This window comes from Epinephelus moara, chromosome 2 (genome assembly GCF_006386435.1).
Source record: "Epinephelus moara isolate mb chromosome 2, YSFRI_EMoa_1.0, whole genome shotgun sequence".
NCBI lineage: Eukaryota > Metazoa > Chordata > Actinopteri > Perciformes > Serranidae > Epinephelus > Epinephelus moara.
Window position 1 is genome coordinate 9,736,865 of NC_065507.1, and position 20,999 is coordinate 9,757,863.

The 20,999-nt window shown below is 40.6% G+C and overlaps 1 protein-coding gene across 1 annotated transcript; it reads left to right on the plus strand.

Moving 5' to 3' along the window:
- Window positions 1-1,597: 1,597 nt before the first annotated feature.
- Window positions 1,598-20,388, plus strand: samsn1a (SAM domain, SH3 domain and nuclear localisation signals 1a). Its single transcript, XM_050062203.1, has 16 exons — window positions 1,598-1,748; window positions 3,306-3,485; window positions 3,841-3,887; window positions 4,819-4,859; window positions 6,120-6,203; window positions 6,499-6,593; window positions 8,234-8,357; window positions 9,089-9,559; window positions 13,367-13,452; window positions 14,611-14,691; window positions 15,180-15,308; window positions 15,897-16,014; window positions 16,192-16,349; window positions 16,459-16,671; window positions 17,051-17,198; window positions 19,558-20,388. The coding sequence occupies exons 1-16, from the start codon at window positions 1,725-1,727 to the stop codon at window positions 19,710-19,712; spliced, it is 2,154 nt and encodes a 717-aa protein (XP_049918160.1). The 5' UTR covers window positions 1,598-1,724; the 3' UTR covers window positions 19,713-20,388.
- The last annotated feature ends 611 nt before the right edge of the window (window positions 20,389-20,999 follow it).

A 20,999-nucleotide genomic window follows, 5' to 3' on the forward strand; every position in this document is an offset into this window, starting at 1 on the left:
CTAAAATATTTTACAAAGTAGAAAGACGGAACTCTTACATTTGTACGTTGTTTCCTCCATTGTGATGTTGCGCTTCCTGCTCGGCTCATCAGAAGTCTGCACTGATGCACACTCGCTATCTAAGGGCTGAGCAGTCCACTCGCACTCAGCGATAATTGGTTTGGGACGGCCCTTAATATGGTGAAGCTCAGCGTGACCGCGCAAACGGAGGGGGAGTGAATAGGGCGAGGGGATAGGGGCCGGTTTGGGATTGGGCGAGTGAATAGGGCGAGGGGATAGGGGCCGGTTTGGGATTGGGCCTATAACCGTTCCTTTCGCGTAATGCATGATGGGATATATTGCTTAGTGAATTACCATCGGTTGTACGCTACTTTTCGCGGTGNAATTGGTTTGGGACGGCCCTTAATATGGCGACGCTCAGCGTGACCGCGCAAACGGAGGGGGAGTGAATAGGGCGAGGGGATAGAGGCCGGTTTGGGATTGGGCCTATAACCGTTCCTTTCGCGTAATGCATGATGGGATATATTGCTTAGTGAATTACCATCGGTTGTACGCTACTTTTCGCGGTGCATTGTATTCGGACAGCACTACAAAATGGCGAGCTCACTGTATAGTGGACTATGTAGTGAGTAGTTAGGTATGAGTAATGAGTAAATGATGACTGATGAGTAGTTATGGGGCTGTGATTTTGGACACAGCCCCATTTCGCAGATCGCGAGCGGGAACCGGATGTATGAAAAATCTGCATCCGGTTATTTGCACTAGCTAACTTTTTACATGAAATTCACAGTCCTGGTGTTCCCTACCTGACTCCAGTAGTGCACCTTAGAGGTATTTATAATTTACTATTTCCATTTAATTTGAGTAAGTCAATTTTATGCTACTTTCTACCTTTTATTCTACATTTTTCAGAGGAAATCATCATAATAGGCCTATGTTTCACATGAAAAACACTTGAAACGTTCATTAAATACATTTAAAGAGTAAACCAGCATGCTTAGCTCTGCACAAAAGCAGTGTCTAAAAGGGCCTCTCAGTCCAAACAATGATTACATTAAAGTTTTTGTATCACAAAATTATTATTTATTATTATTTCTTACCCCACTGGATTAAACTACTAGTATATCAAGTAGTAAAAACAGTATTTTTGGGTATGAGCATTTTTCTTCCAAATTCTAATTCCACCATCTACACCAATTAAATCCATTAATGCACCAGTAACAATCTAATAATGTCATATATGTCAAATAATAATCATGGGATATATTTTCACAATATTTTTGTTTTGATGCATATTGAGATTTTGATTGTGATTGATTATGGAGTATTTTTGCATTATTGGTCTGGTACCTTAAGTAAAGGTTACAATAAGTAAAGGATCTAATACACCACGGTGTGTAGCTTAAAAAGAGCATGGCTGCCGCACAAAGCTTCCCTGCTAAAAACAAAAAAAAAATCAGATTCAAAACAAAGACTCACACTGTTGCTCGACCAATGGTGGGTCTGTTGTCAAGAGTGAGTCCTGCTTCAGCTGGTAGAGTAATGGTGGTCCATCTATTGGATTAGTGGAGGGATTTCACTGTGGTATTAATCTGAGAAGACAGCAGGCAACCCAGGCTGGGCTCACGCTGAGCTGTTGTGTCTCTCAGTCTCTGGCTGTCACTCAGCTCGCTGTTTCACCTCCATTAGACGCACCGACACGAACAGGAGACCTCTCAGCCAACATGAACCTTTTCTGCTTCTCGCTGGTAAGAGAGACTCACTTTAAATATCTGCATCTATCTAACAAGCTGTGTGTGAGTAGCTGAGGGGAAAGAAAACTTTTTCAATACATGAGATAGCTGTAAATCATGGCATGCTGTGAAAGCAGTCAAGTGTTGGAAAATATGTACAAGGTCGTTATAACAGTGTTTCAGCCTCATATTATATTTCTTGCTTGTAGCCTGATCAATAACCCACTGACTGCAAATTATTAGAAATATCCTGATATTGAGTTGCTCCTTTTGCACAATCCAAATCTAAACTATCTCAAAATGTAAAAAAAATCTCTGAATTCATCTGCTTTTCATTGTATTTACCATCCATTTACTATGCAAGAAGAGTGTGACACAATAGTGCTATGTTTGTGTATTTTAACGCTGTAGTTTCTGTATTAGTTGATGTGTTTATGACACTAGAGGAGAAAGCAGAAAGAAAGTACTGCTTAGTGAAGCGCCCAGGGTAAAGACAAGTGTGTGGTGGCAGCATACGCACATGCCCCACTCGCACATATGGTCCCTCAGATGCTGCTGCAGCTGTCAGCCTGCACGTGGGCACATGGGGCATGTATATAGACTATTCTCTTTGAACAGATGTTGGAGATGTTGACCAATAATCAGGATTATTGACAAGCAAACAGAGGCTTGAACTGTGATTGCACCGATTGTCCTCCCTGTTGCTGTTAGTCCACATCACGTGTACGATGGCATGTTGTACAAACATAAACTTAGTCATAAGATATTTTAAAAAAACATTTTAAAATCATGTAGTTAGGACACAAAGAAGAGTAAATGATACTGTAAAAAATGTAAGTGGGTGACATTAACATACACACAAAGAGACAGGAAAACTGATTACATCCATGAATGTGAGTATTTCTGTGTCAGATCTTTTAGTTTCTATAAATTCAGTCAAAAACTGAAAACAATGCAGATTACATGGACATATTATGAGAGTTCAAACCTAAAGAGGCCGATCTTATCAATCAAAACACCTTTCTGTCTTGCTCCCAAAAATGTCAGTCTGTGTAGTAAAGTGATAAGATGTAACCATACAGACAAGACGAGAAATTGGTTATACATTCCTAGAAGGAATCCAAACAAGCTGCACACATTTTAATCCACACTGAAATCTGTGCTGAGGAATTTCAATCCTCCCCTACATCCATGGTTGACAAGCAAATTTTAAAAGAGCTTTGGCACAGCATTGGCAGCATATCCCTACATTCATATTAAATCCTCATCACTCTAATTGTGTTGCTTTGCATCTGTTTGCAATGCAACAAAGATTTATATGGGCTGTCTTGCAAATTTCTTTACGTTTTCTGAGTTTTAGGCTCTCTAAACTTGAAACTGATGTGTTGCATGGCATTTCAAAGCATGTAACCTAAAAATCCTGCATGATATGTGCACACTACGTGCTTCATCAAAAGTACTAATCAGACTTAATCCAACAGGATAGATGAAATCCATTCATATGTCAAAAATGCTGCCAAAGTTCAACTGTCTAACAGCTGCACGTCTGTCTGTCTGTCCACATGGCATCAGGAGGGGTCCATGGACAGCCTGTATGAGGCGGTGCAGAGCTCAAGTGATGGCCCACCGCCGCCCATCCCCAGCCGCTCCTCCAGCCGCACATGCAGCCGATCCTGCAGCCGCTCCTGCAGCCCAGCGGTCCTGCTGGATGACAGCACAAAGTGGCGAGGCTCTGGGAGATCTATTTCTATGGTGAGAGGGATGCTTACTGTGCATCCACATGCACGTCTTACAGATTGTGAACGGTGGAGCCATGTGAACGATCATGACCAGATTGTACGGGGTCACTTCTCTGAGGAATTGGGACTTTTGGACTTCCACCCACCAGATTGAACCTGCAAAATAAAGCTGATTATGAAATGATGAACAGGGCCAGTTGACAGCTGCTGCGGCTGAAGCAGGGCAATTCAAAATTTTGGATTCAAGCTTTTCATGTAAATTAAATGTCACTGAGTAATGATTTATTTATCAGATCTATTTGAATGTGACAGAAAACAGCATATTTTTTATATGGATTGCTTATTAATGTCTGACTGTTTTCTTTCAGGAGATGCCTCCAGTGCCGGGGACCAACTCTAATAAAAAGAAAAGAAGGTGAGCTCACCAGAAAGTTAGACATAAACATCCATCATCAAATCACATTGATTTTAGCTCACACGTAAATTTGTTTTATATTGTGTCACTTGCTCCTTTACTAACCATGTTATTCTGCTGTAAATAGACGATAAAATTTAATTAAAAACAATGTAATCCTGCCAGGAATTCAGGCTTCTACTGTATAACCCTCTTTCTGTTTCCTTTTGTTGGATGTGCGTGCAGAGAAGATCTGCCATGCAAGTGAAAGGGCTTTCACATAGAGTAATAATATGGCTTGAAAGGCTCCCTGTTTATTTTCACTGAGGGTTAATACTGTAAATCCTTCCTGCAGCAGAGCAGACAGGCTTCAGAAGCGCTCCTCACCTCCTCTTATCTTTAGTTTATTTGGTCTGGTCTATACAGGGCTGTGTCTTAAGAAGAGGGATTGGCAGCCCATTAGATGCAATTGAAAAACAAGCTTTGTATGTATTGTTTAGTTTGACTGGTAGTGATTGTTTTTTGAGAATCAGTGTCCTGCGGACTGTTGGGAAAGCAGAAGGCAGATTATAGCTTTGGGCTAGTTGGACTAAGCGGATTCAAGGCCCACCTACTTAGAGTCCCCTATCACTACAACACCTTTACCCCCAGCTTTACTTTAAAAGAAACACAGCTATATGGTCACAGTGCAGTCTCTCGGCCTGTAGGAAGAGGAGATCACGCAGAGTACCTCTGCACAGTATCAGTCTACTTTCTCACAATGAGATATCAGTTTTTACTGTGGTGCTGTGCAATTCTCTGTGCTCTGTGGTTGTCTTTGTCATATTTTGCTGTCACTGTAAATTAGGAAGAACAATTATATCAGTTGGGTTGTTGTGGTTTGTTGTCAGACTTAGGGGCTAATCAGAGGCAACTGTGTAATGTGATATTTCTTTGTCAATTTTACCCTCAGAACACACATATCCAAATCTGCATCAGACAATGAAACGCTTGGTGAGTGCAAACAATTTCCTTTGTTTCATTAAGGCTACAGTTGGTAACTTTTATGAAAATAATGTTGTGTCATATTTGCTGAAGCTGTCACTATTCTGACAGACATGAGCCAGACAGTCTGTGAAATGAGTCATGTCCCTCCACCTCTTGTTCCTAATGCTTCTAATGGCATTTGCTAGAATTGGTTGTGGCGCACTGTAAACAACCAATCAGAGCCGAGGAGTCTCTGACGCAGCTGTCAATCATGCCAGCCACTTTGTGAACTGTAACTGTTAAATGAGGCAGCGGTGGTCACATCTGAATCCAGATTTTGTTACTGCACTGGCTATTTCATCAAATGTTTCCAGAAACATATTTTAGTGTACTGTTTAGCTGTAAAATGAGAAAGAAAGTTTACCCAGCTGCCATGTTGGATACAGTCTACCAAAGCGCCAAGCACTGCCCATCAGCTGGACCAACTTTCTCAATTTACAGCTAAACAGTACACTAAAATATGTATCTGAAAACATTTGAAGTATGCAATGTAGTTTGACCACAGCTCCAACACATTCTCGCTCCGACCTCATCACATATCAACGTTTGGTTGTGGACACTTCCACGTTCAGATACGACGTGAAAGGTACCCTGGGTGTGTTGGTTGTTGACGTTCTGGGCCACCTTAACTTTCGTTCTTGTCCCACCGCGTTTCCTCCTGGCACCGTTGAGTGCCGGTAAACTATAATGGTGACCGGCTGTTAAAGGACGGCTTTTTTCGTCAGTGTCTGACGCTGCAAGTCACTGCGAAGGGGCTGGATTTTGAGGACTTCGAAGTGAGACGGGTCGGCAGTTTATGAGCTATAATTAACATGATTGACAGCTACGTTAGGGACTCCTCGGCTCCTATTGGTTGTTTTTGGTCACTTATGATAAAGCCATTAGAAGCACTACAAGGCAAGTGATGATTTCAGCAAATTTGATTATTATTTATTTTATTTTATTTAACTAAAGTCACCAACTGTAGTTTAAATGCTGGATTAATTTTACCACTTGCATTGTATAATTAGTTTTTAACTGTAACTGAACATACTGGCCATGACATTTATATTCACCTGTATCATAAACCTTAAGGAAGACTGCATTGAAATTATTAAAAGCTTTGAAGCTTACAGCCTTACTGTCCGTGACTCAGAAAACAATTTTTATTCAGTGTCTCTGTGGCCTCCCCCTGCGACCTTTTGCTTAAAATCCTCACTGTTTGTGATTTGTCTCCCTTCATGGCAGATAACCCCGACTGTAATACTACAGTTTGGCAGCCCGCCAAGAGCCGAGAAGATTTAGTCCACATCGCCAACAATCACAATGAAGGTAAATAGGAAATAAATAGGTTAAGCTCATCTATATGCCAACGCTCATTTGGACTCTCAGCGTGACGTCTGAAGACATGGGCCGGGTTTTTCAACCAATTCACCAAAAATGCATGTGTCCAGGCCTGCACTGATCATACATGATATTAAAACAAAGCAGCAGTAGGCCTTTTCTAACTGCTGGGATTTGCACTGTGGAGTAAAAATTCTAAAGGTGGTGACATTTCACATTTTCCAATGGTTTTCCAGTGTTTCACTAACCTGATGATTTATTGCTATATTTTGTGTCCCTCTAGAGATGAGGAAGACAAAACACAGAACAGAAACCAAAGAAGGGAAAGGAGCTCATCATTGCGGCACAAAGAAAAAGGAGAAACCACACTCAAACCAGGTAATAATAAGAAGCTCAATGTTATGTTACATTTTAACAGAAATGTTTAAATGCTCTGTACACTTGTTAATAATGGCGCAGGTGTGGGTAAGACAGAAATATAATTAAGAGCTGAGTGGAACAGTTAATAGGTCGGCAGTTATGAGGGCCTGGCCAGCAGCCACAAAGAGCATTAGCTCCTTTTGTCCTTCTGTTAACGCACATGCTCACACTCCTTTATACATCCGCAGTACTTTTAGTTATACAGCACTACATAAAACCATTGTCTGATGCATCTGTGTCAAATTGAAGTTTGAGCTGCAGCGAAACAGACCTGTTGCTGCAGGAGACGTGAGCAGGTTTGGTGCAGACTCATGGTCACATGGCACACATGGCCCTTTTTGTGTCAACTTAGGAGTTTCAAGCTGCCACCTCCTTGTGACATCCATAGAGCCTCTGGTGGCCTAAATGGCACAATCATTTAACGCAAATGCTGATTGGGTTTTAATACAGTGCAGATGGTCCAAAGAGGGTAGTGCCCTCTGTGTAATCTCTGGTCCACATGGCAGAGAGAGATGTGAAAACAAGAGAGGAGGACTGTTTGTATGTGTGTGCGTGTGTGTGTGTGTTTTGGGTGGGGAGGGCTTAGAGGCCTCATGCCAGGTCACCCAGTGCCCATTCTGACTAATGCCCATCATAGTGAGAAGCAAACAAAACAGAGCTTGCCAGTAGTGGATCAGCAGCAGCTCTCAGTGCCGCACAATGTGGCTTTGCAGCTAAAGTGACCAGTGACCCAAATGACAAGTGGCAGAAGATATTGTGTCTATCTTCCCTTTTTATAACATCCCCCCTCCCCCAGGAAAAAAAAAGCCTTGGTAGTGGCTCAGCAAGGCTACAGTTTGTTGCTGTAGTGCTCATGTTAACCCGTCAAGCAAGTATATAGTTTACCAAGGCTATTAAATAAATGCTGGGACACGGTGTTTGACCCCAAAGGAGCTATGCACATACAATGAAACTAGCTGTGATGTTTAGAGGTTTACAGACGGTGCTAGAAATAAAAGATGGTGTCTGTTCAGGTGCTTTTCAACAGGCTTGGCTTGACAGAACTTTTTGGGTTCGCTCAAATAAATGGTGGCCAATACACAACAGAATGTTTTCAGATAGAAAGCATTTTTAAGGTCTTTTAATTAAGACCTTTTCATCAATTTCAGAATTGTATTTTACCACTCATATCTATAATTCTTTCGAACCCAAGGCTGACTGCTTGGTTATAAACCAAAGTAGTGGACATATCAAACTAAAGACCTGATGATAGACATGTTAAGGGATCACCAAACCTTTGGGGAATGTGGACATCTGTACCAAATTTTATGGCACCAATAGTCCATCCGATAGATGTTGAGACATTTCACTAAGAAACAAAAATGTCAGCCTCATGGTAGGGCTAGACAACAACTCAAAGGTTCACCAAAGTCAGTAGGATTCATCCTCTAGGGACCATGAATGTCTGTACTGAAATTGCTATGCCTCGAAATCAGAGCTGTGCTACATGAGAGCACGGAGATGACACTCTTTTTTTTCATATTTGTGAATTGTTTTTTGAGCAACTGTCGGACTTGAAGTAGGCCTACTCATATGGACTGTATGTGTCATCTTTCCAGAATGTCCATGTTAACGGGGTGGCGACAGAGTCCAAGCCTGCTGTGAAAAGAAACCAAAAAACTGGGAAGAAACCAGGTGGAAAGAGTGGGAAGGAGGGGTCAAAGAAAAGTCACAACTCCACAGGTGAGACAGCTTCCTATGACGACAGCTACTGTCTCCCTAATCCTTAGATTTAACTGTCCTGTCTGACCTCTCTTGTGCCTGTATGACTCAGTGACTAAGTTATGACTAAACCGGACTCGTGCTTACAGTAGAGGAACAGGCTCATGCAACATTTGTCAGAATGAAGCAACTCTAGTTCATGACTTTTTTGCTCTGATGAATTATGAATTATACTTCTGCTTTTAAGTGTTGCAACAGCTTCAGTGTAAGTGTTTGTGGAGTCCCTGCAGTATAGGTATGCAGAGGGCTGCATCTGTTCAGACTGCACAGAGGGGTTACAGAGGCAAAAGGCAAACCACAAGAAGTCTAACTGGTCTGTTCAGCCACCTATATATTCCCTCCTACTCTCTTTCCGGTGCTGCTTCAATCTGTTGAGTGGTCTCACAGATGGTCTCCTTCATTTAATAGTAATATATTTCTTTACTGTTTCTATTGTTGGTGTGTTGTGATTAAATGTTGAAAGAGACATGGCAGTATTTCATGGCGTGACTGCATAAACCTGCCAAGTAGTTTTGTGGTGGTGTTAGGACACTTAGTAGGGAAGGCATATGCAGAACTATGAATCACTCTGCACTGTTGTAATGAATGGGTTTGCTGCAGCAACACCGACATGACGCAGAAGTCTGATTCCAGTTTAAGAATCAACATCCGGTCGGTTTTTCATTTACATTTTCTTCCATCTCCTCTCTCAGTGCACCCCCCATCATACGCTATGAGCCCACCCATGGGACCCCACTATCTGGATGTGCCATACAGGTCAGACAGGAGACCTTACCTGGGCAAAGCCTCCACCCTCCCTGCTCAGGAGAACACAACCCCGGGCCGATTCACAGACGTAGCCACCCTCCCTGGTGGAGCAACGCCCACCCACACCCACCACCAGCGCTGGAGCAACCCAGGTGACAGCAGTCCCGCCTGGGGGAACATCCAGCACACCTGCCGCAGGCCGCTCACAGAGTATCGCGCGTACTCCCATGACTTCAGCACGTCCCCTGCGAAGGAGTGGGAGGGGAGACAGCAGCAGGTGCCGGCCCCCAGTGACAGCTTGACAAAGGACTGTAAACCCCAGATTCCCCCAAAGGTGCCGCGATCTATCACAGACGTGGATCTATCAGAACCAAATGTGAGTTTCTGCTGGTCGTTCTGTGCTTTTGAAACCAGTAGTTAGTCCTTGAAAGTGATCTGAGCATGCTCTGAGTCACTGCTATAAAGATACTGATGCACATTTACACCTCAGAACTGCTTATAATAACTTCAGTTTCACAGTGCGAGTCACCAAGCAGCTCTAATGAAGCTTAAAGTAGCCTCACCTTTTCTTTTGATGCACTTGTTGCACTCATATACTGATGCAGTGTGCCTGAATGGCACCACAGCAGATTGGTATCATAATTTAACCTCTTAAACATACAGACTCAGTGGCAGGTTTATGTTTTGGGGTCATCTGAAGGACAAATTTTGAGGAACCAGTTGGTATTTAATTTCTAAATGAATCTTAGTCTCTCCCATTGGGATTCTTTCATTTGGCCTAGTTGCTGTTCAATACATCAAGTTCAATGGTCACGCAATGCTAATACCACAATAGAGCAGATTGACCTCAAAGGTCAATGTCTTTGCGTGTACTTGACATCTCTCTGCGTAAGACCTCTGCTGATGCCCAGAGAGCACGTGCAGTGTGAGCCGGCGTGACACAAAGAACTTAAAGCTTAACATCACTTGGGAGAAAATTATCTACGATGAACGGATGATCTGGCGTAGAGATTACAAAATCCCTATGGATCTATAGTGTCATTGATTCTTAGAGGTAATATGTCATTTCAGTGGACATGAAGCCTCTTAAGATTATAGAGGATATGGTGTAGAGGTTAAGACCTCTCTTTGCACTCCCTCTTTAAAGGGGAAACTTACATAGAGCAAGCCTGTATAACTTAATGTGTTGTTATGTTATTCCTATGTTCTAAGACAGTCCAAAACTATTAGTAAATGAGCAACTTTCCCTAATCCAAAACCTAGAATGCTGAAACTCAAATTTGTGATGTCATCAGTTATAAAGTCTGTAGCCGCTCCATAGACAATGAATGGTGAAAGATGTTCTAGATGACATTGAGAGCATCCAGGGGGATGATCTGAGTACAACCGTGCATTTTCTGTTTAACATCTAAGAATATTACAATAGAATTAAGCTGTTTGGGTATAAAACATAGACTGTATATAAAAATGGATGACACATCTCCACTTACCCCTGCTGGTCAGAAGTGAAGCTAAAATATGACTGCTGTGTCTTGCTCATTCGGAGTCTGCGTAGTAGCGACCTCCTTGGTATCAAGTTTCCCGCCCATACACCCATCCGACCAATCTCAAGCTGTGCCACTGAATGTGAGCCCACTGACTGGCACACACAGTTGTCCACCATGTTGCAAAATACCCATTTTATAGCCTTAATTTACTTGTTGTATGATGCGCATCAAGTGTCACCCCTAGCACAAACAGGACACATTGTGCTGCAGCATTTCAACAGAAGACCACACAAAGATATCACTACTTTTACTAAAAGATCTGTACTCCTTCCGGCTATGTATTAGCCCAAAATCATGTGTAGACACCCACTTATTAAATTTGAATTGTCACCAAAGAGACAAGACAATTTCTAGAGCTACAGCTTGCCAGGCAATATCTTTTTGCCATTGTCGGGATTGTTGGTCATATAGCTTGGGGTATTTCTTGACTCTCAACAACAAGTCTTTCCTCATCTTTTTTTTGACACACATGAGAGTCAGCTAGAGTTTTTATTTATACATACATGGTGAGGGGAGGTGTCGAGCTGCTATGGGAGCCAGTGTGTACAAGCAGAGAATGTATGGGGAAAAATGTAATTCAGGGGTGATGAGGCTGTAAATAGGGCAGTGGTGTAAAGTCTCATGCCACAACATGCTCTCACTCCGACCTCGTCACATATCAACGTTTGGTCATGGACTTTCCACGTCCAAATATGACATGCCTGTTACATGCATTGTCTTCTTTCAAAATACACTTCCGTTTTCACAGGAAATTGAATGTTTACGTACAGTCTCTTTCAAAATAAATGCACTACGTCGGTACAACACCGCAATGCTTTTTTCCTTCAACAACAAATACACATGGTTAGGTTTAGGAACAAAGAGCAGGGTTTGGGCTTTAGAATCTTACAAGGTAAAAACACCACTCTCCCAGGTGAACGTCTGTCCTTGTTAGACCCATCCACCACCAGTTACACCCACCCTACTCAAACTTTTGCTGCCTTAACTTTCGGTCTTGTTCACGTCAAAGGACAGCTTTTTTCTTTGGCATCTGACGCCGCAAGTCACTGCCCAAATGCCAGATTTTGACGACTTTGGAGTGAGACTGGGCTGCATGCTAAAGTGCCACCAGTGTGGTGTTGTACATTGAAAATAATGAGGGGCAGCTGTTTTGACGCACAGTGTTGTTGCTGGTGTATTCTCGTCTTTACTCTTCTGGTTTCTGGCTTTAAGAGACAGTATCTTATATTCACAAATATTGATTGCACTTTTCTAAGCCATGGTAATAACATATTGGAATTCTCGTAGCTCTTCTACCAGTCCTACAAGTCCATTTTCTCTGCTCCCTTTTAAATATACCTTTTGGCCCGTACCATATGCTCATTTTTCAATGGTATGAGATTCTAAACATGCCATACTTTTACAATTTACTTTGTTGTATTTTAGAAAATCATGTCAAAAATGTATTTAAAAATGAATCAAATGAATGATTCTGGCCAAAATTCAGAGGATCTTCCCTAACAGTGCTTTAAAATATTTCAGCAAAGATCAGGTGACTTTTTTAAAATGGTAGATGTCTAATTTTGAACTCTCCAGAAGAACAACTGCCTCTCCAGGGAGTCAAGAGCCTCTGAAGTAATAGATTAGAAGCCTTAATCTGGATTGACAGGAGTTTACGGCTGATTGCAGGCAGTGGGATTAGGCAACAGTTTTGTCTGTAGAATTCCCTTTTCTGCAACTGACCGATTGAAACCCCCCCAACAATGTAAACACAGCGGCAAATCCCCACATGGCTGCACCACAGCTATGACTAACAGTAATGTGGGATGCTGTGGAGTCAAACTGATTCTTGGATCCAGCGGGGGAGGCCATGTTTTGTTACAAGGTTACTGGTGGTTATTACTGATTTTCAACCTTTGCCAAATACAATGATCTGCTGTAGACACATCTCATTGTCACGCCTTGGTGCTTCTAAGACATAAAATAAAATATATTCACTTCCATACTGAGAGCAAAGATGAACAGGAAAGTGTTTCGACACAACTGAGTTGCCACTTTCAGCTGTTCCTCTGTCATACGTCAGCACTTCCTCAAAAGAATTCACCCCACATTAAGAAATGACCACATAGAATAGTTGCTCCAGCATCATTTACCAAAATCAAGTTCCCCATTGCTATTAAAAGGACTTTTTGAGGAATATTCAAGCATTTTTTCATTTTCATGTCGTCCATTTTATTAATGAAAAAAACAGTTTCTACTATTAAGTTTAATAGAATAATGATATAGTTTGTGGATGTCAGCCATAACTCACTCCAGTGGTTTTTAACTGAGTTATACTTTGCTGACATTACAGCCCAACTCTGAGCAGATCAACCACAGTAATGCAACACAGTAGGCAGATTCAACAGAAGCTCATCCTCCCCAGAATATCTCAGATCTCATAAAACCTAAACGCAGTTGTTCCTGGAAGTGGTTCTCAATGTTTTTGTCGAGCGGGCCACTAAATGCAAACTCAAGCACTTGTATTTTTCCCCTTTCAAAGCGATTCTGCGAAGAGAGACACTGTGTCAATTGCCTCACATCCTGTGTGTTGTAAGGAAGTGGGCCAGCCAGCCCATCAGACAGACAGCCTCGGTGTTAGTTAACACTTCACTGTCAGGAGAGCGGGTGGAAGACAAGAGAAGAGCAAGGACTAAGATTTGACAATAACGTTAAAACAGGAAAAAATGCTACAGCGAGCGGCATCCAATGTGTCAGACAAAACAAAGAGCATGAAGCCAAAGGTAGGTGTAAATCAAATATGAGTCAGTGAGGCAAGATGTGATATTTATTGGGAAGATGTTCAAATGTCACTTTTGACATGCTCACTACAGAAATGACCTATGTTGTCAATAAAAAAGACAGCTATAAGTGTAGACGAGTTGTAGCTAATTTAATGTATAACACCATTTAGATAAACACTAAAATCTGAAAATGGAAAAGTTTTATTTTTAAAGAATGACTAGTTGACAGAAGTGTGATGTTTTTCTTCAAATACAATAAGCTAAATTTCCCAAGTGAATTTGTATAATGTAAAATAGACAAACAATGGCAATAAAATCTAAACAATATAAAAGCACAATAATACAATTAGGATGAAGAACATTGCTTTAAAATTCAATTCTGCCGCTGCATTTGCAGACAGTGGAGTAAAGTGTTGGCCTGTCAGGCGACGCTGCATTAAATCAATCCACAGAGGGCTGTCTAGGAGTACGCAGCTCATATTTAACCAGGATTTCCAGGGATTACTCATTTATATAATTATTTTTGGAGATGATGGGGAGTTGGGAGAGATTATAATGACTTTTAGTTTTATGAAAAAAATGAAAAAAAAGGGGAGGAAAGAATTAAAACTGAGCCAGAGAAACGCAAATGTGAGTACATGTCGCTGGCGCTGTGAGGACACAGCAGTTTAATTCATGTGTTCATTTTGAATACTGGGTGCAGCTGTATAAAGACCACGATTCCCTCTGCTGCCATATGAGTTGCTACATGATTTAATACATGACCACAAATGCACCACATATGTTACCACCTCTCATTTCGAAGCACTCTCAGAACAGACCAAATATTAGCCACATATACTGACATCTATAGAGTGTAGGCGCCTTTGCTTTTATGAGCAAAAAATTAGGAACACTTTCCTTTAAGAGACAGTATATAAAGTAGATACAGACAGTTGGATCCACTGGAGAGCTTCAGTCATATTTCATTAGTGAAATCCACTTGGGTCACAAAGTGAAGATCCAGCGGGTTTTTGAGTCTTGAGACATCTGGGACGAGGACTCACGTGTGCAATTACTTAATGTTATGTAATACTGTTAAACCTCTCGCTACACAAAGCATTTGTGCCAGTTGTCTGTATGACATCCTTTGTCTTTGTCCTCTAATCCTCCCCGCAGCGCTCTACCAGCTTCGGCAGGTTTGAGGGTCTCAGACATCACTCGTCTCCAGCCAAACCAGAGGAGAATGGAACAACTATGGTGTGTAGATTTGTTTTTACTTCATTTTTATGAGCATTACAGCAAAACAGATGTCACACAGTAGCAGGAATAATGACAGTTTATGGTCTGTGACGTACCCAAGTGGTCTGACAAAAACATTTACATTGAGGATATTTCCCTTTTGCACAGCCATGGTGCTGTGCAAATACTGTGTTTTGTAGGTGTCAGTAGGTGTCATTTCAAAACTCAGGAGTACACATATGAAAGTGGGGATTTGCTGTCCTCTCCCAGGAAATCTTGAGCATCAACCCCTAAATGTCCTGCATTCTGTTTTTTATGCATTCGTTTTTGTCTTTCCTGCATCAATTCATAATAGAAATGTCTTTCATTTTGTCAAAAATAAGTCATCTGCTACTTTCATGTTTTTATTGAAGGGGGAGTGTCCTCTGCCCCCCCCCCCCCCCCCCCCCCCCGAAATCTACACCTATGACTACTGTATATGTACTAAACCAGCTGTCTTTACACAGCTCACAGAAGAATGTGAGACTTTGGACCCACATAAATCAGCTGGACTTGGGAAGAAGATGAAGGCGATCTCACTGACCATGCGCAGAAAAATGGGCAAAAAACATGCAAAGTCTTTTTCTGAGGAGACGGTGAGTCACTGGAAAATATGGAAATATGCACACACACACTCAAGCATACCCCACTTTTTATTTAATTACCATCAGGTACAAGCTTTTGATCATTCAGAGGGTACAAATTACTAGTTTATGTGCATCAATCAACAATATGTGAGCACAACTTATTTAAAAAATCCCTTGATACCTGTCATATCCAGTAAAAGTCCAAACCCCATCAACAATGACCTCAGTAACATCAAGCGTGTGATGTTTTTCTCAAGAGCTTTATCACTTTCATCGCTTATAAACCCACATCCTCAAATACAACGCTCTTGCTGGCAATATTTGAATGACGCACTTTGCTCTGACCTACAGCGAAAAGCGCCTCCTTGCAGTTTTCTGTTTTACTGTAATACAGATGAGCGATAACATGAGTTGCTTTCCAACTCTCACAACCTACTTCTCTACCTGAGGCTGTTTTAGTTTCTTTTTTGTCTCAGTTAGCTGGAGTTTGTACACTTTTAGGCATTTAGTCTGTGATGGATTGGGGATTATAAAACTGTCTGTATTCTATGACATTTTTTTTAAAATCAAAACTGTATATCTCCTCTATTTTTCAAGGGTGATGACACAGACAAAGACCCAGAGGCAGAGACAGAGAGCAGCCCACAAACTGAGAAAACCCCTGCAAAGTCAAGCAACTCCTTAGAGAGTCTTTACAGTGGCCAGAGCTCCTCTAGTAAGTATCTGCACACACTGCAAAGAGTGCCCCAGTTGTTTTAGCTCCACATAGTGAATACATTTGCAGGGTTATATAACTAATTCCACAAACTGTCAGCTGATCCCAGTGCATAAACCAGTGCAGGTCAGGACAGCCATAACTGTGTAATCATACTGTGTTGTGTTGTGTTTGTGGGTTCAGGTGGTGTGACAAGTGAGTCTAATGGTTCAGGTCAGCGAGACAGTCTGAGGCTGGAGGAGGACGGCTCCTATCAGGGACAGTTCTGCGGCAGAGCTCGCGTCCACACAGACTTTGTTCCCAGCCCGTATGACACAGATTCCCTCAAACTCAAGGTAAGATACAGCACTGTGTTATGCTGTGAAGTGACAAGGCTCTGATGTCAATGATTATTTAATAAGTTAATAAATCATCCTGATTCTATATCGCTATATTTTTTCCTAGGTTGGCGACATCATCAACATCATCAGTAAGCCTCCAATGGGCATCTGGACAGGCTTGCTAAACAACAAAGTCGGCAACTTCAAGTTCATCTATGTAGATGTTTTGGTGGAGAAAGAGGAAGAAGAGGAAGCACCTAAAATTAGACAACAGAAGTTGTGCAAGAGACCTCGACCTAAAACACTGCTGGAGTTACTGGAGCGACTGAACCTCGAGGTGAGGACGGGCTCTCACCTGGGATTGCTTACTTGATTTAGTCTGGTCGCGTGTCAAAGGTTCCTCAGATAGTTAAAATCATAACAGGGAAACATAAGTTCACTCTTCTGTTTGGCTTCTTGCTTAATAAGTACAAACACCTGAAAGACATCCTGTTAAAGTTCAGCTACCATGAAACGTTGGCGTACTTTCGTATCTTAACCTCAAAGATGTGTAAAGGTAAAATACCTCTGTGGCCACCAATTTGAAACTTGTTCCATACATGTGAAAGCACCTTCTACAGCACATCTGAAACTCGATATGTGGAGACTTAAGAGATGAAAGGTGAATGTGTACACCGTGTGGGTTGATGCTAATGAAAACTCCTTTGTTGTTGCAGGAGTACGCCTCTGCCTTGCTGCTAAATGGCTACCAAACGGTGGAGGACCTGTTGCACCTGCAAGAGAAACACCTGATAGAGCTGAACGTCAAGGACCCCGAGCACAGACGCAAACTTCTCACTGCTGCTGAATACCGCTACACAGAAGGTGAGCAACATTACAAGCAATGACCAACAATTGTATCACTAACATTTAACCACACTTAATTTTACAGACTGATAATTACTGTTTACTGAAAGAGTGACACATCAGCTAAGAAGTGTAGCTAATTTTCAGTGGAAGATGAACTCTGAGATCCCAACCAAGATAACAAAGACCAAATAGACAAAGCTGGAATTAAAATAACCACTAACTAAACCAGCACATCCAAATGTTCCTCTAAAACAAAGGCTCACTATCTGACCAAATCGTTCCTTATTGAAGAGGATGAGCGCCACATGTGAAAAACTAATTTGAGTTCCACGTTTAAAGTCTGAATTCTGACAATAAAGTCAGTATTCCGACTTTAATCTGAGGCTGTGTCCGAAACGCCATACTATCATGGCATTTAAAACAGTATGTGAAATTTTTTAACACCTCCAAAACATTAGTATGAAACCAATAGTATGTGAGCTGCATACTATTACAGTATGACAGCACTGGACACTAATATCCCACAATGCAATACTGCAGACTAGAGCATCCGTAACAGACAGTGACCATGACACCTCTGTAACAACAATAATACTTTAATTTAAGTGGATCTATAAGATTCACTTTGCCATGTGTAATATATTTTAAAAAAATTAAATTTCCTGTTGAGGTGACGTCGGCATGGGTAACCATAATTACAAGTCCCCATCCGGTAAGGAGGCTTGCAGGAAGTGACCTGAAAATTACAGCTCAGTGCATTGAAAAGATATATACTTCTGGTTATGTACATGAAAGTATGTTGAACGATAGTGCACATGTAGTGTATGTAATGCATTGTATGCCATTTTGGACGCAGCATCAGAATTCTATCATTCTATGTGGCACTAATTATCTTCCATACTTCAAAGTAGTTTCAAAGCTGACACATAAAACCAAACAACGCATGAGCTGTAGCACGTACTGCCAAAGCTACTTTACTGAGCTGCCAAGTTACAGACACCACAATATTTAAGGTATGTGTGGCATGTGGTGTTAAAGGTGCAAAACCCAAAGTATGATGCAGGGTGGATGCCAGCTGTAGGGAGGGAGAAACATGGTGTTAACGCCGTCCAGCTTCTTACCAGCAGTGATTATGTTTACATTCTCTGAGTAAATCATCTCTCTGTATGGATGGCAAAGCATTTTTCAGCAGTCATCAATCAGTAAAAGTAGTAAAGTCATTGTGACAGCAGGTGGTAATTAGGTTATCAGGTTTGATAACCATTAAATGTGACACTCCTGTGTGAGTTGACACACTTCAAAATTTGGTTATCAGCCAATCAGAAATGAGTAGTCGACACTGTCCTGTGACAGATGTCATTTCACAAAAAGCTTTTATGACTTAAGTGGCATTCAAACAGCAAGAGAAGCCAATGTAAAGACACTAAAATGAACATCCTGTATCTGTAAAGTACTTTATGCTGTTGCTTATTACCACTTGGTTGGAAATTATTAGAAAAATGCATATATGTTGGAGAGTAAAGCAGGGGAAAGCTGAGGCATTTGTGCCACACGGAACAGAAATACATCCTGCACACTCTGAGAGGCTTATCAGTGACTTCCTGTTACTCAGATAGAAAGTGCTTAATGGAGCAGAAGGTGTTCCTGTAATCTGATGTCTTGAAGCAGAAAGCAGATTACCGCCCTGTGAATGAAAACAAAACTACTTTCCAGTGTGAAGAAGGAACAACATCCAGCGGCGAGTTCTGTTCTTGCTGCTTTTGTTTCACTGCAGTTGCAGAGAAGGCCAAATTATCCTCAGTGTAAATGTACTGTTCGGGGTGACAGTGTGACTAAACAGATGGCAGCGACCACAGCATGACCCTGCCAAGCTTATTGACTCACATGAGATGCCAGTGATTTAATCAAGCTAAATTCCATTAGGTTAGTGGTTTGGCAACCTGGGCCGGAAGATTAGACGCTTTCATCGGTAAAGTAGAAATATTAAAGAATGGTGGAATATTTTTACTCAGTGAGAGTGGAAAATAAAAGTCAAAGAGGACATTTGAGATGTTGTATCTACAAAAAAAAAGACTGGTTTTCCTGTGGCTGTTTGCTGGGTCACACCTGCAGATGTTATTTCAGTATTTGGGTTATTTGGCCACTCAGAGGTTTCACAGTAATTTTAGCAGTAACAACTTTTAATCTATCTATATTGCTATCACATATATAAATCATTTAAATATCAAAGAGAACCCGCCTTACACATTTGAATACGAGTTACTTTCCACTCACTGAAGCACTTGGCACGGGTTTTATCTTTTCTAATGTGGTTGGAAACAGAAACTTGTAATATTATGACATTTGACTGATTCCATTTTCTCTGTGGCCGCAGGTGATGATGTCAAGGATGCGGAGGAGCACAAATCCTCCCACAGTCTACAGGAAGAAGACAGCGACTGTCCCAGAGACTCGGGCTGCTTCATCCCATCCGAATGTTCAGACAGCAAAGATGACGTAGAGCAGATCACAGATGCTGTGGACTCATAACGTGATCACCTGTCAGATGGATACCTTGACGTTTGGAATTCAGTGTTGGGTTTTTTCTTATGACTTGTTGTTTCTACAAGTATTCCTTTTATTTTTTCAAAATGTCATGTGGATATCCCTTGTTACAACAAGCTAGTAAAAGCTTTTTAAAAGTGTAATAGGAAGAACAACCAATATTCTGAATGTCATCTTATCCATGTGTCGCTTCATCAAAATAATAATCACGTTGTAAGTTTTGATTTTTTTGGAGTTTATTTTATGTTGTTGAAAAAGTGACATTTCATTGATTAAATGTCACGTGTATTTATTGCATTCTCAATCATTTAGTGTTTTTCTCTCCAATATAAAGCCTTTATTTATCACATCTGCGTCATTTTCACCTCATCAAATCTATTCTCAATTCAACATCCAGTGTATTTTCTTTCTTTCCCTGTAAATGAAGTGATGTTGAGGGGATGTTTTGGAGATGTAGTGTCTGGGTTTGAACAGCACATATTCAGATCTTGCCTATATAATGTATACTGTACAGGAAAACATGTATGTTATTTTCTGAATGTTTGTTTGTGAATGAGTGTATGTGTGTGTGAGAGAGAGAGCCTGCGAGTGAACTCATGCAAAAGTCAGCATTCAACTGTTTTGAGAACTTTTTGTAAATAAAATTAAAGAAAACCAATTAAAATATGATGTTTTTTTTGTTAGTCAGACTTATTTATTTAATCCTCCACTACAGTGCCTGAATGATATATGAAATATGATAATCAGAAAAATAAATTAGATTGTATTTATTTATTTATATTTTATGAATTTTTAATTAGAATAATTTGTTTTGACCAGGTTTTTGCATCAGCTTCTTTTTTTTAATTAGTTACACTTTAAAAAAAAAAAAAAAACTTTTCTACTTTAATTATTAATTTAAGTAAATAATTTTTTTTAAATATTTAATAAGAATCATTTGTTTTAACCATATTTGTGTCAGTATTTTTTATTTAGTTAGTTAGACTTTTAACTTTTCTACTCAAATTTTATCCATTTATTTGGTTTTGTTTTTTTATTATTGAATTAAAGTAATTATTTTTAACCGGGTTTTTGTGTCAGATTTTTTTTGTTACTTACACTTGTGTTTAGTTTCACTTTTTGATTTTAACTTTTTCTACTTAAATGTTATTTATTCTTTTGTCTTTTTATTAATATTTAATTAGAATAATTTGTTTTAACCAGATTTTTGCGTCAGCATTTTTTTTTAGTTATGTACACTTTTTTAATTTTAACTACTTAAATTATATTTAT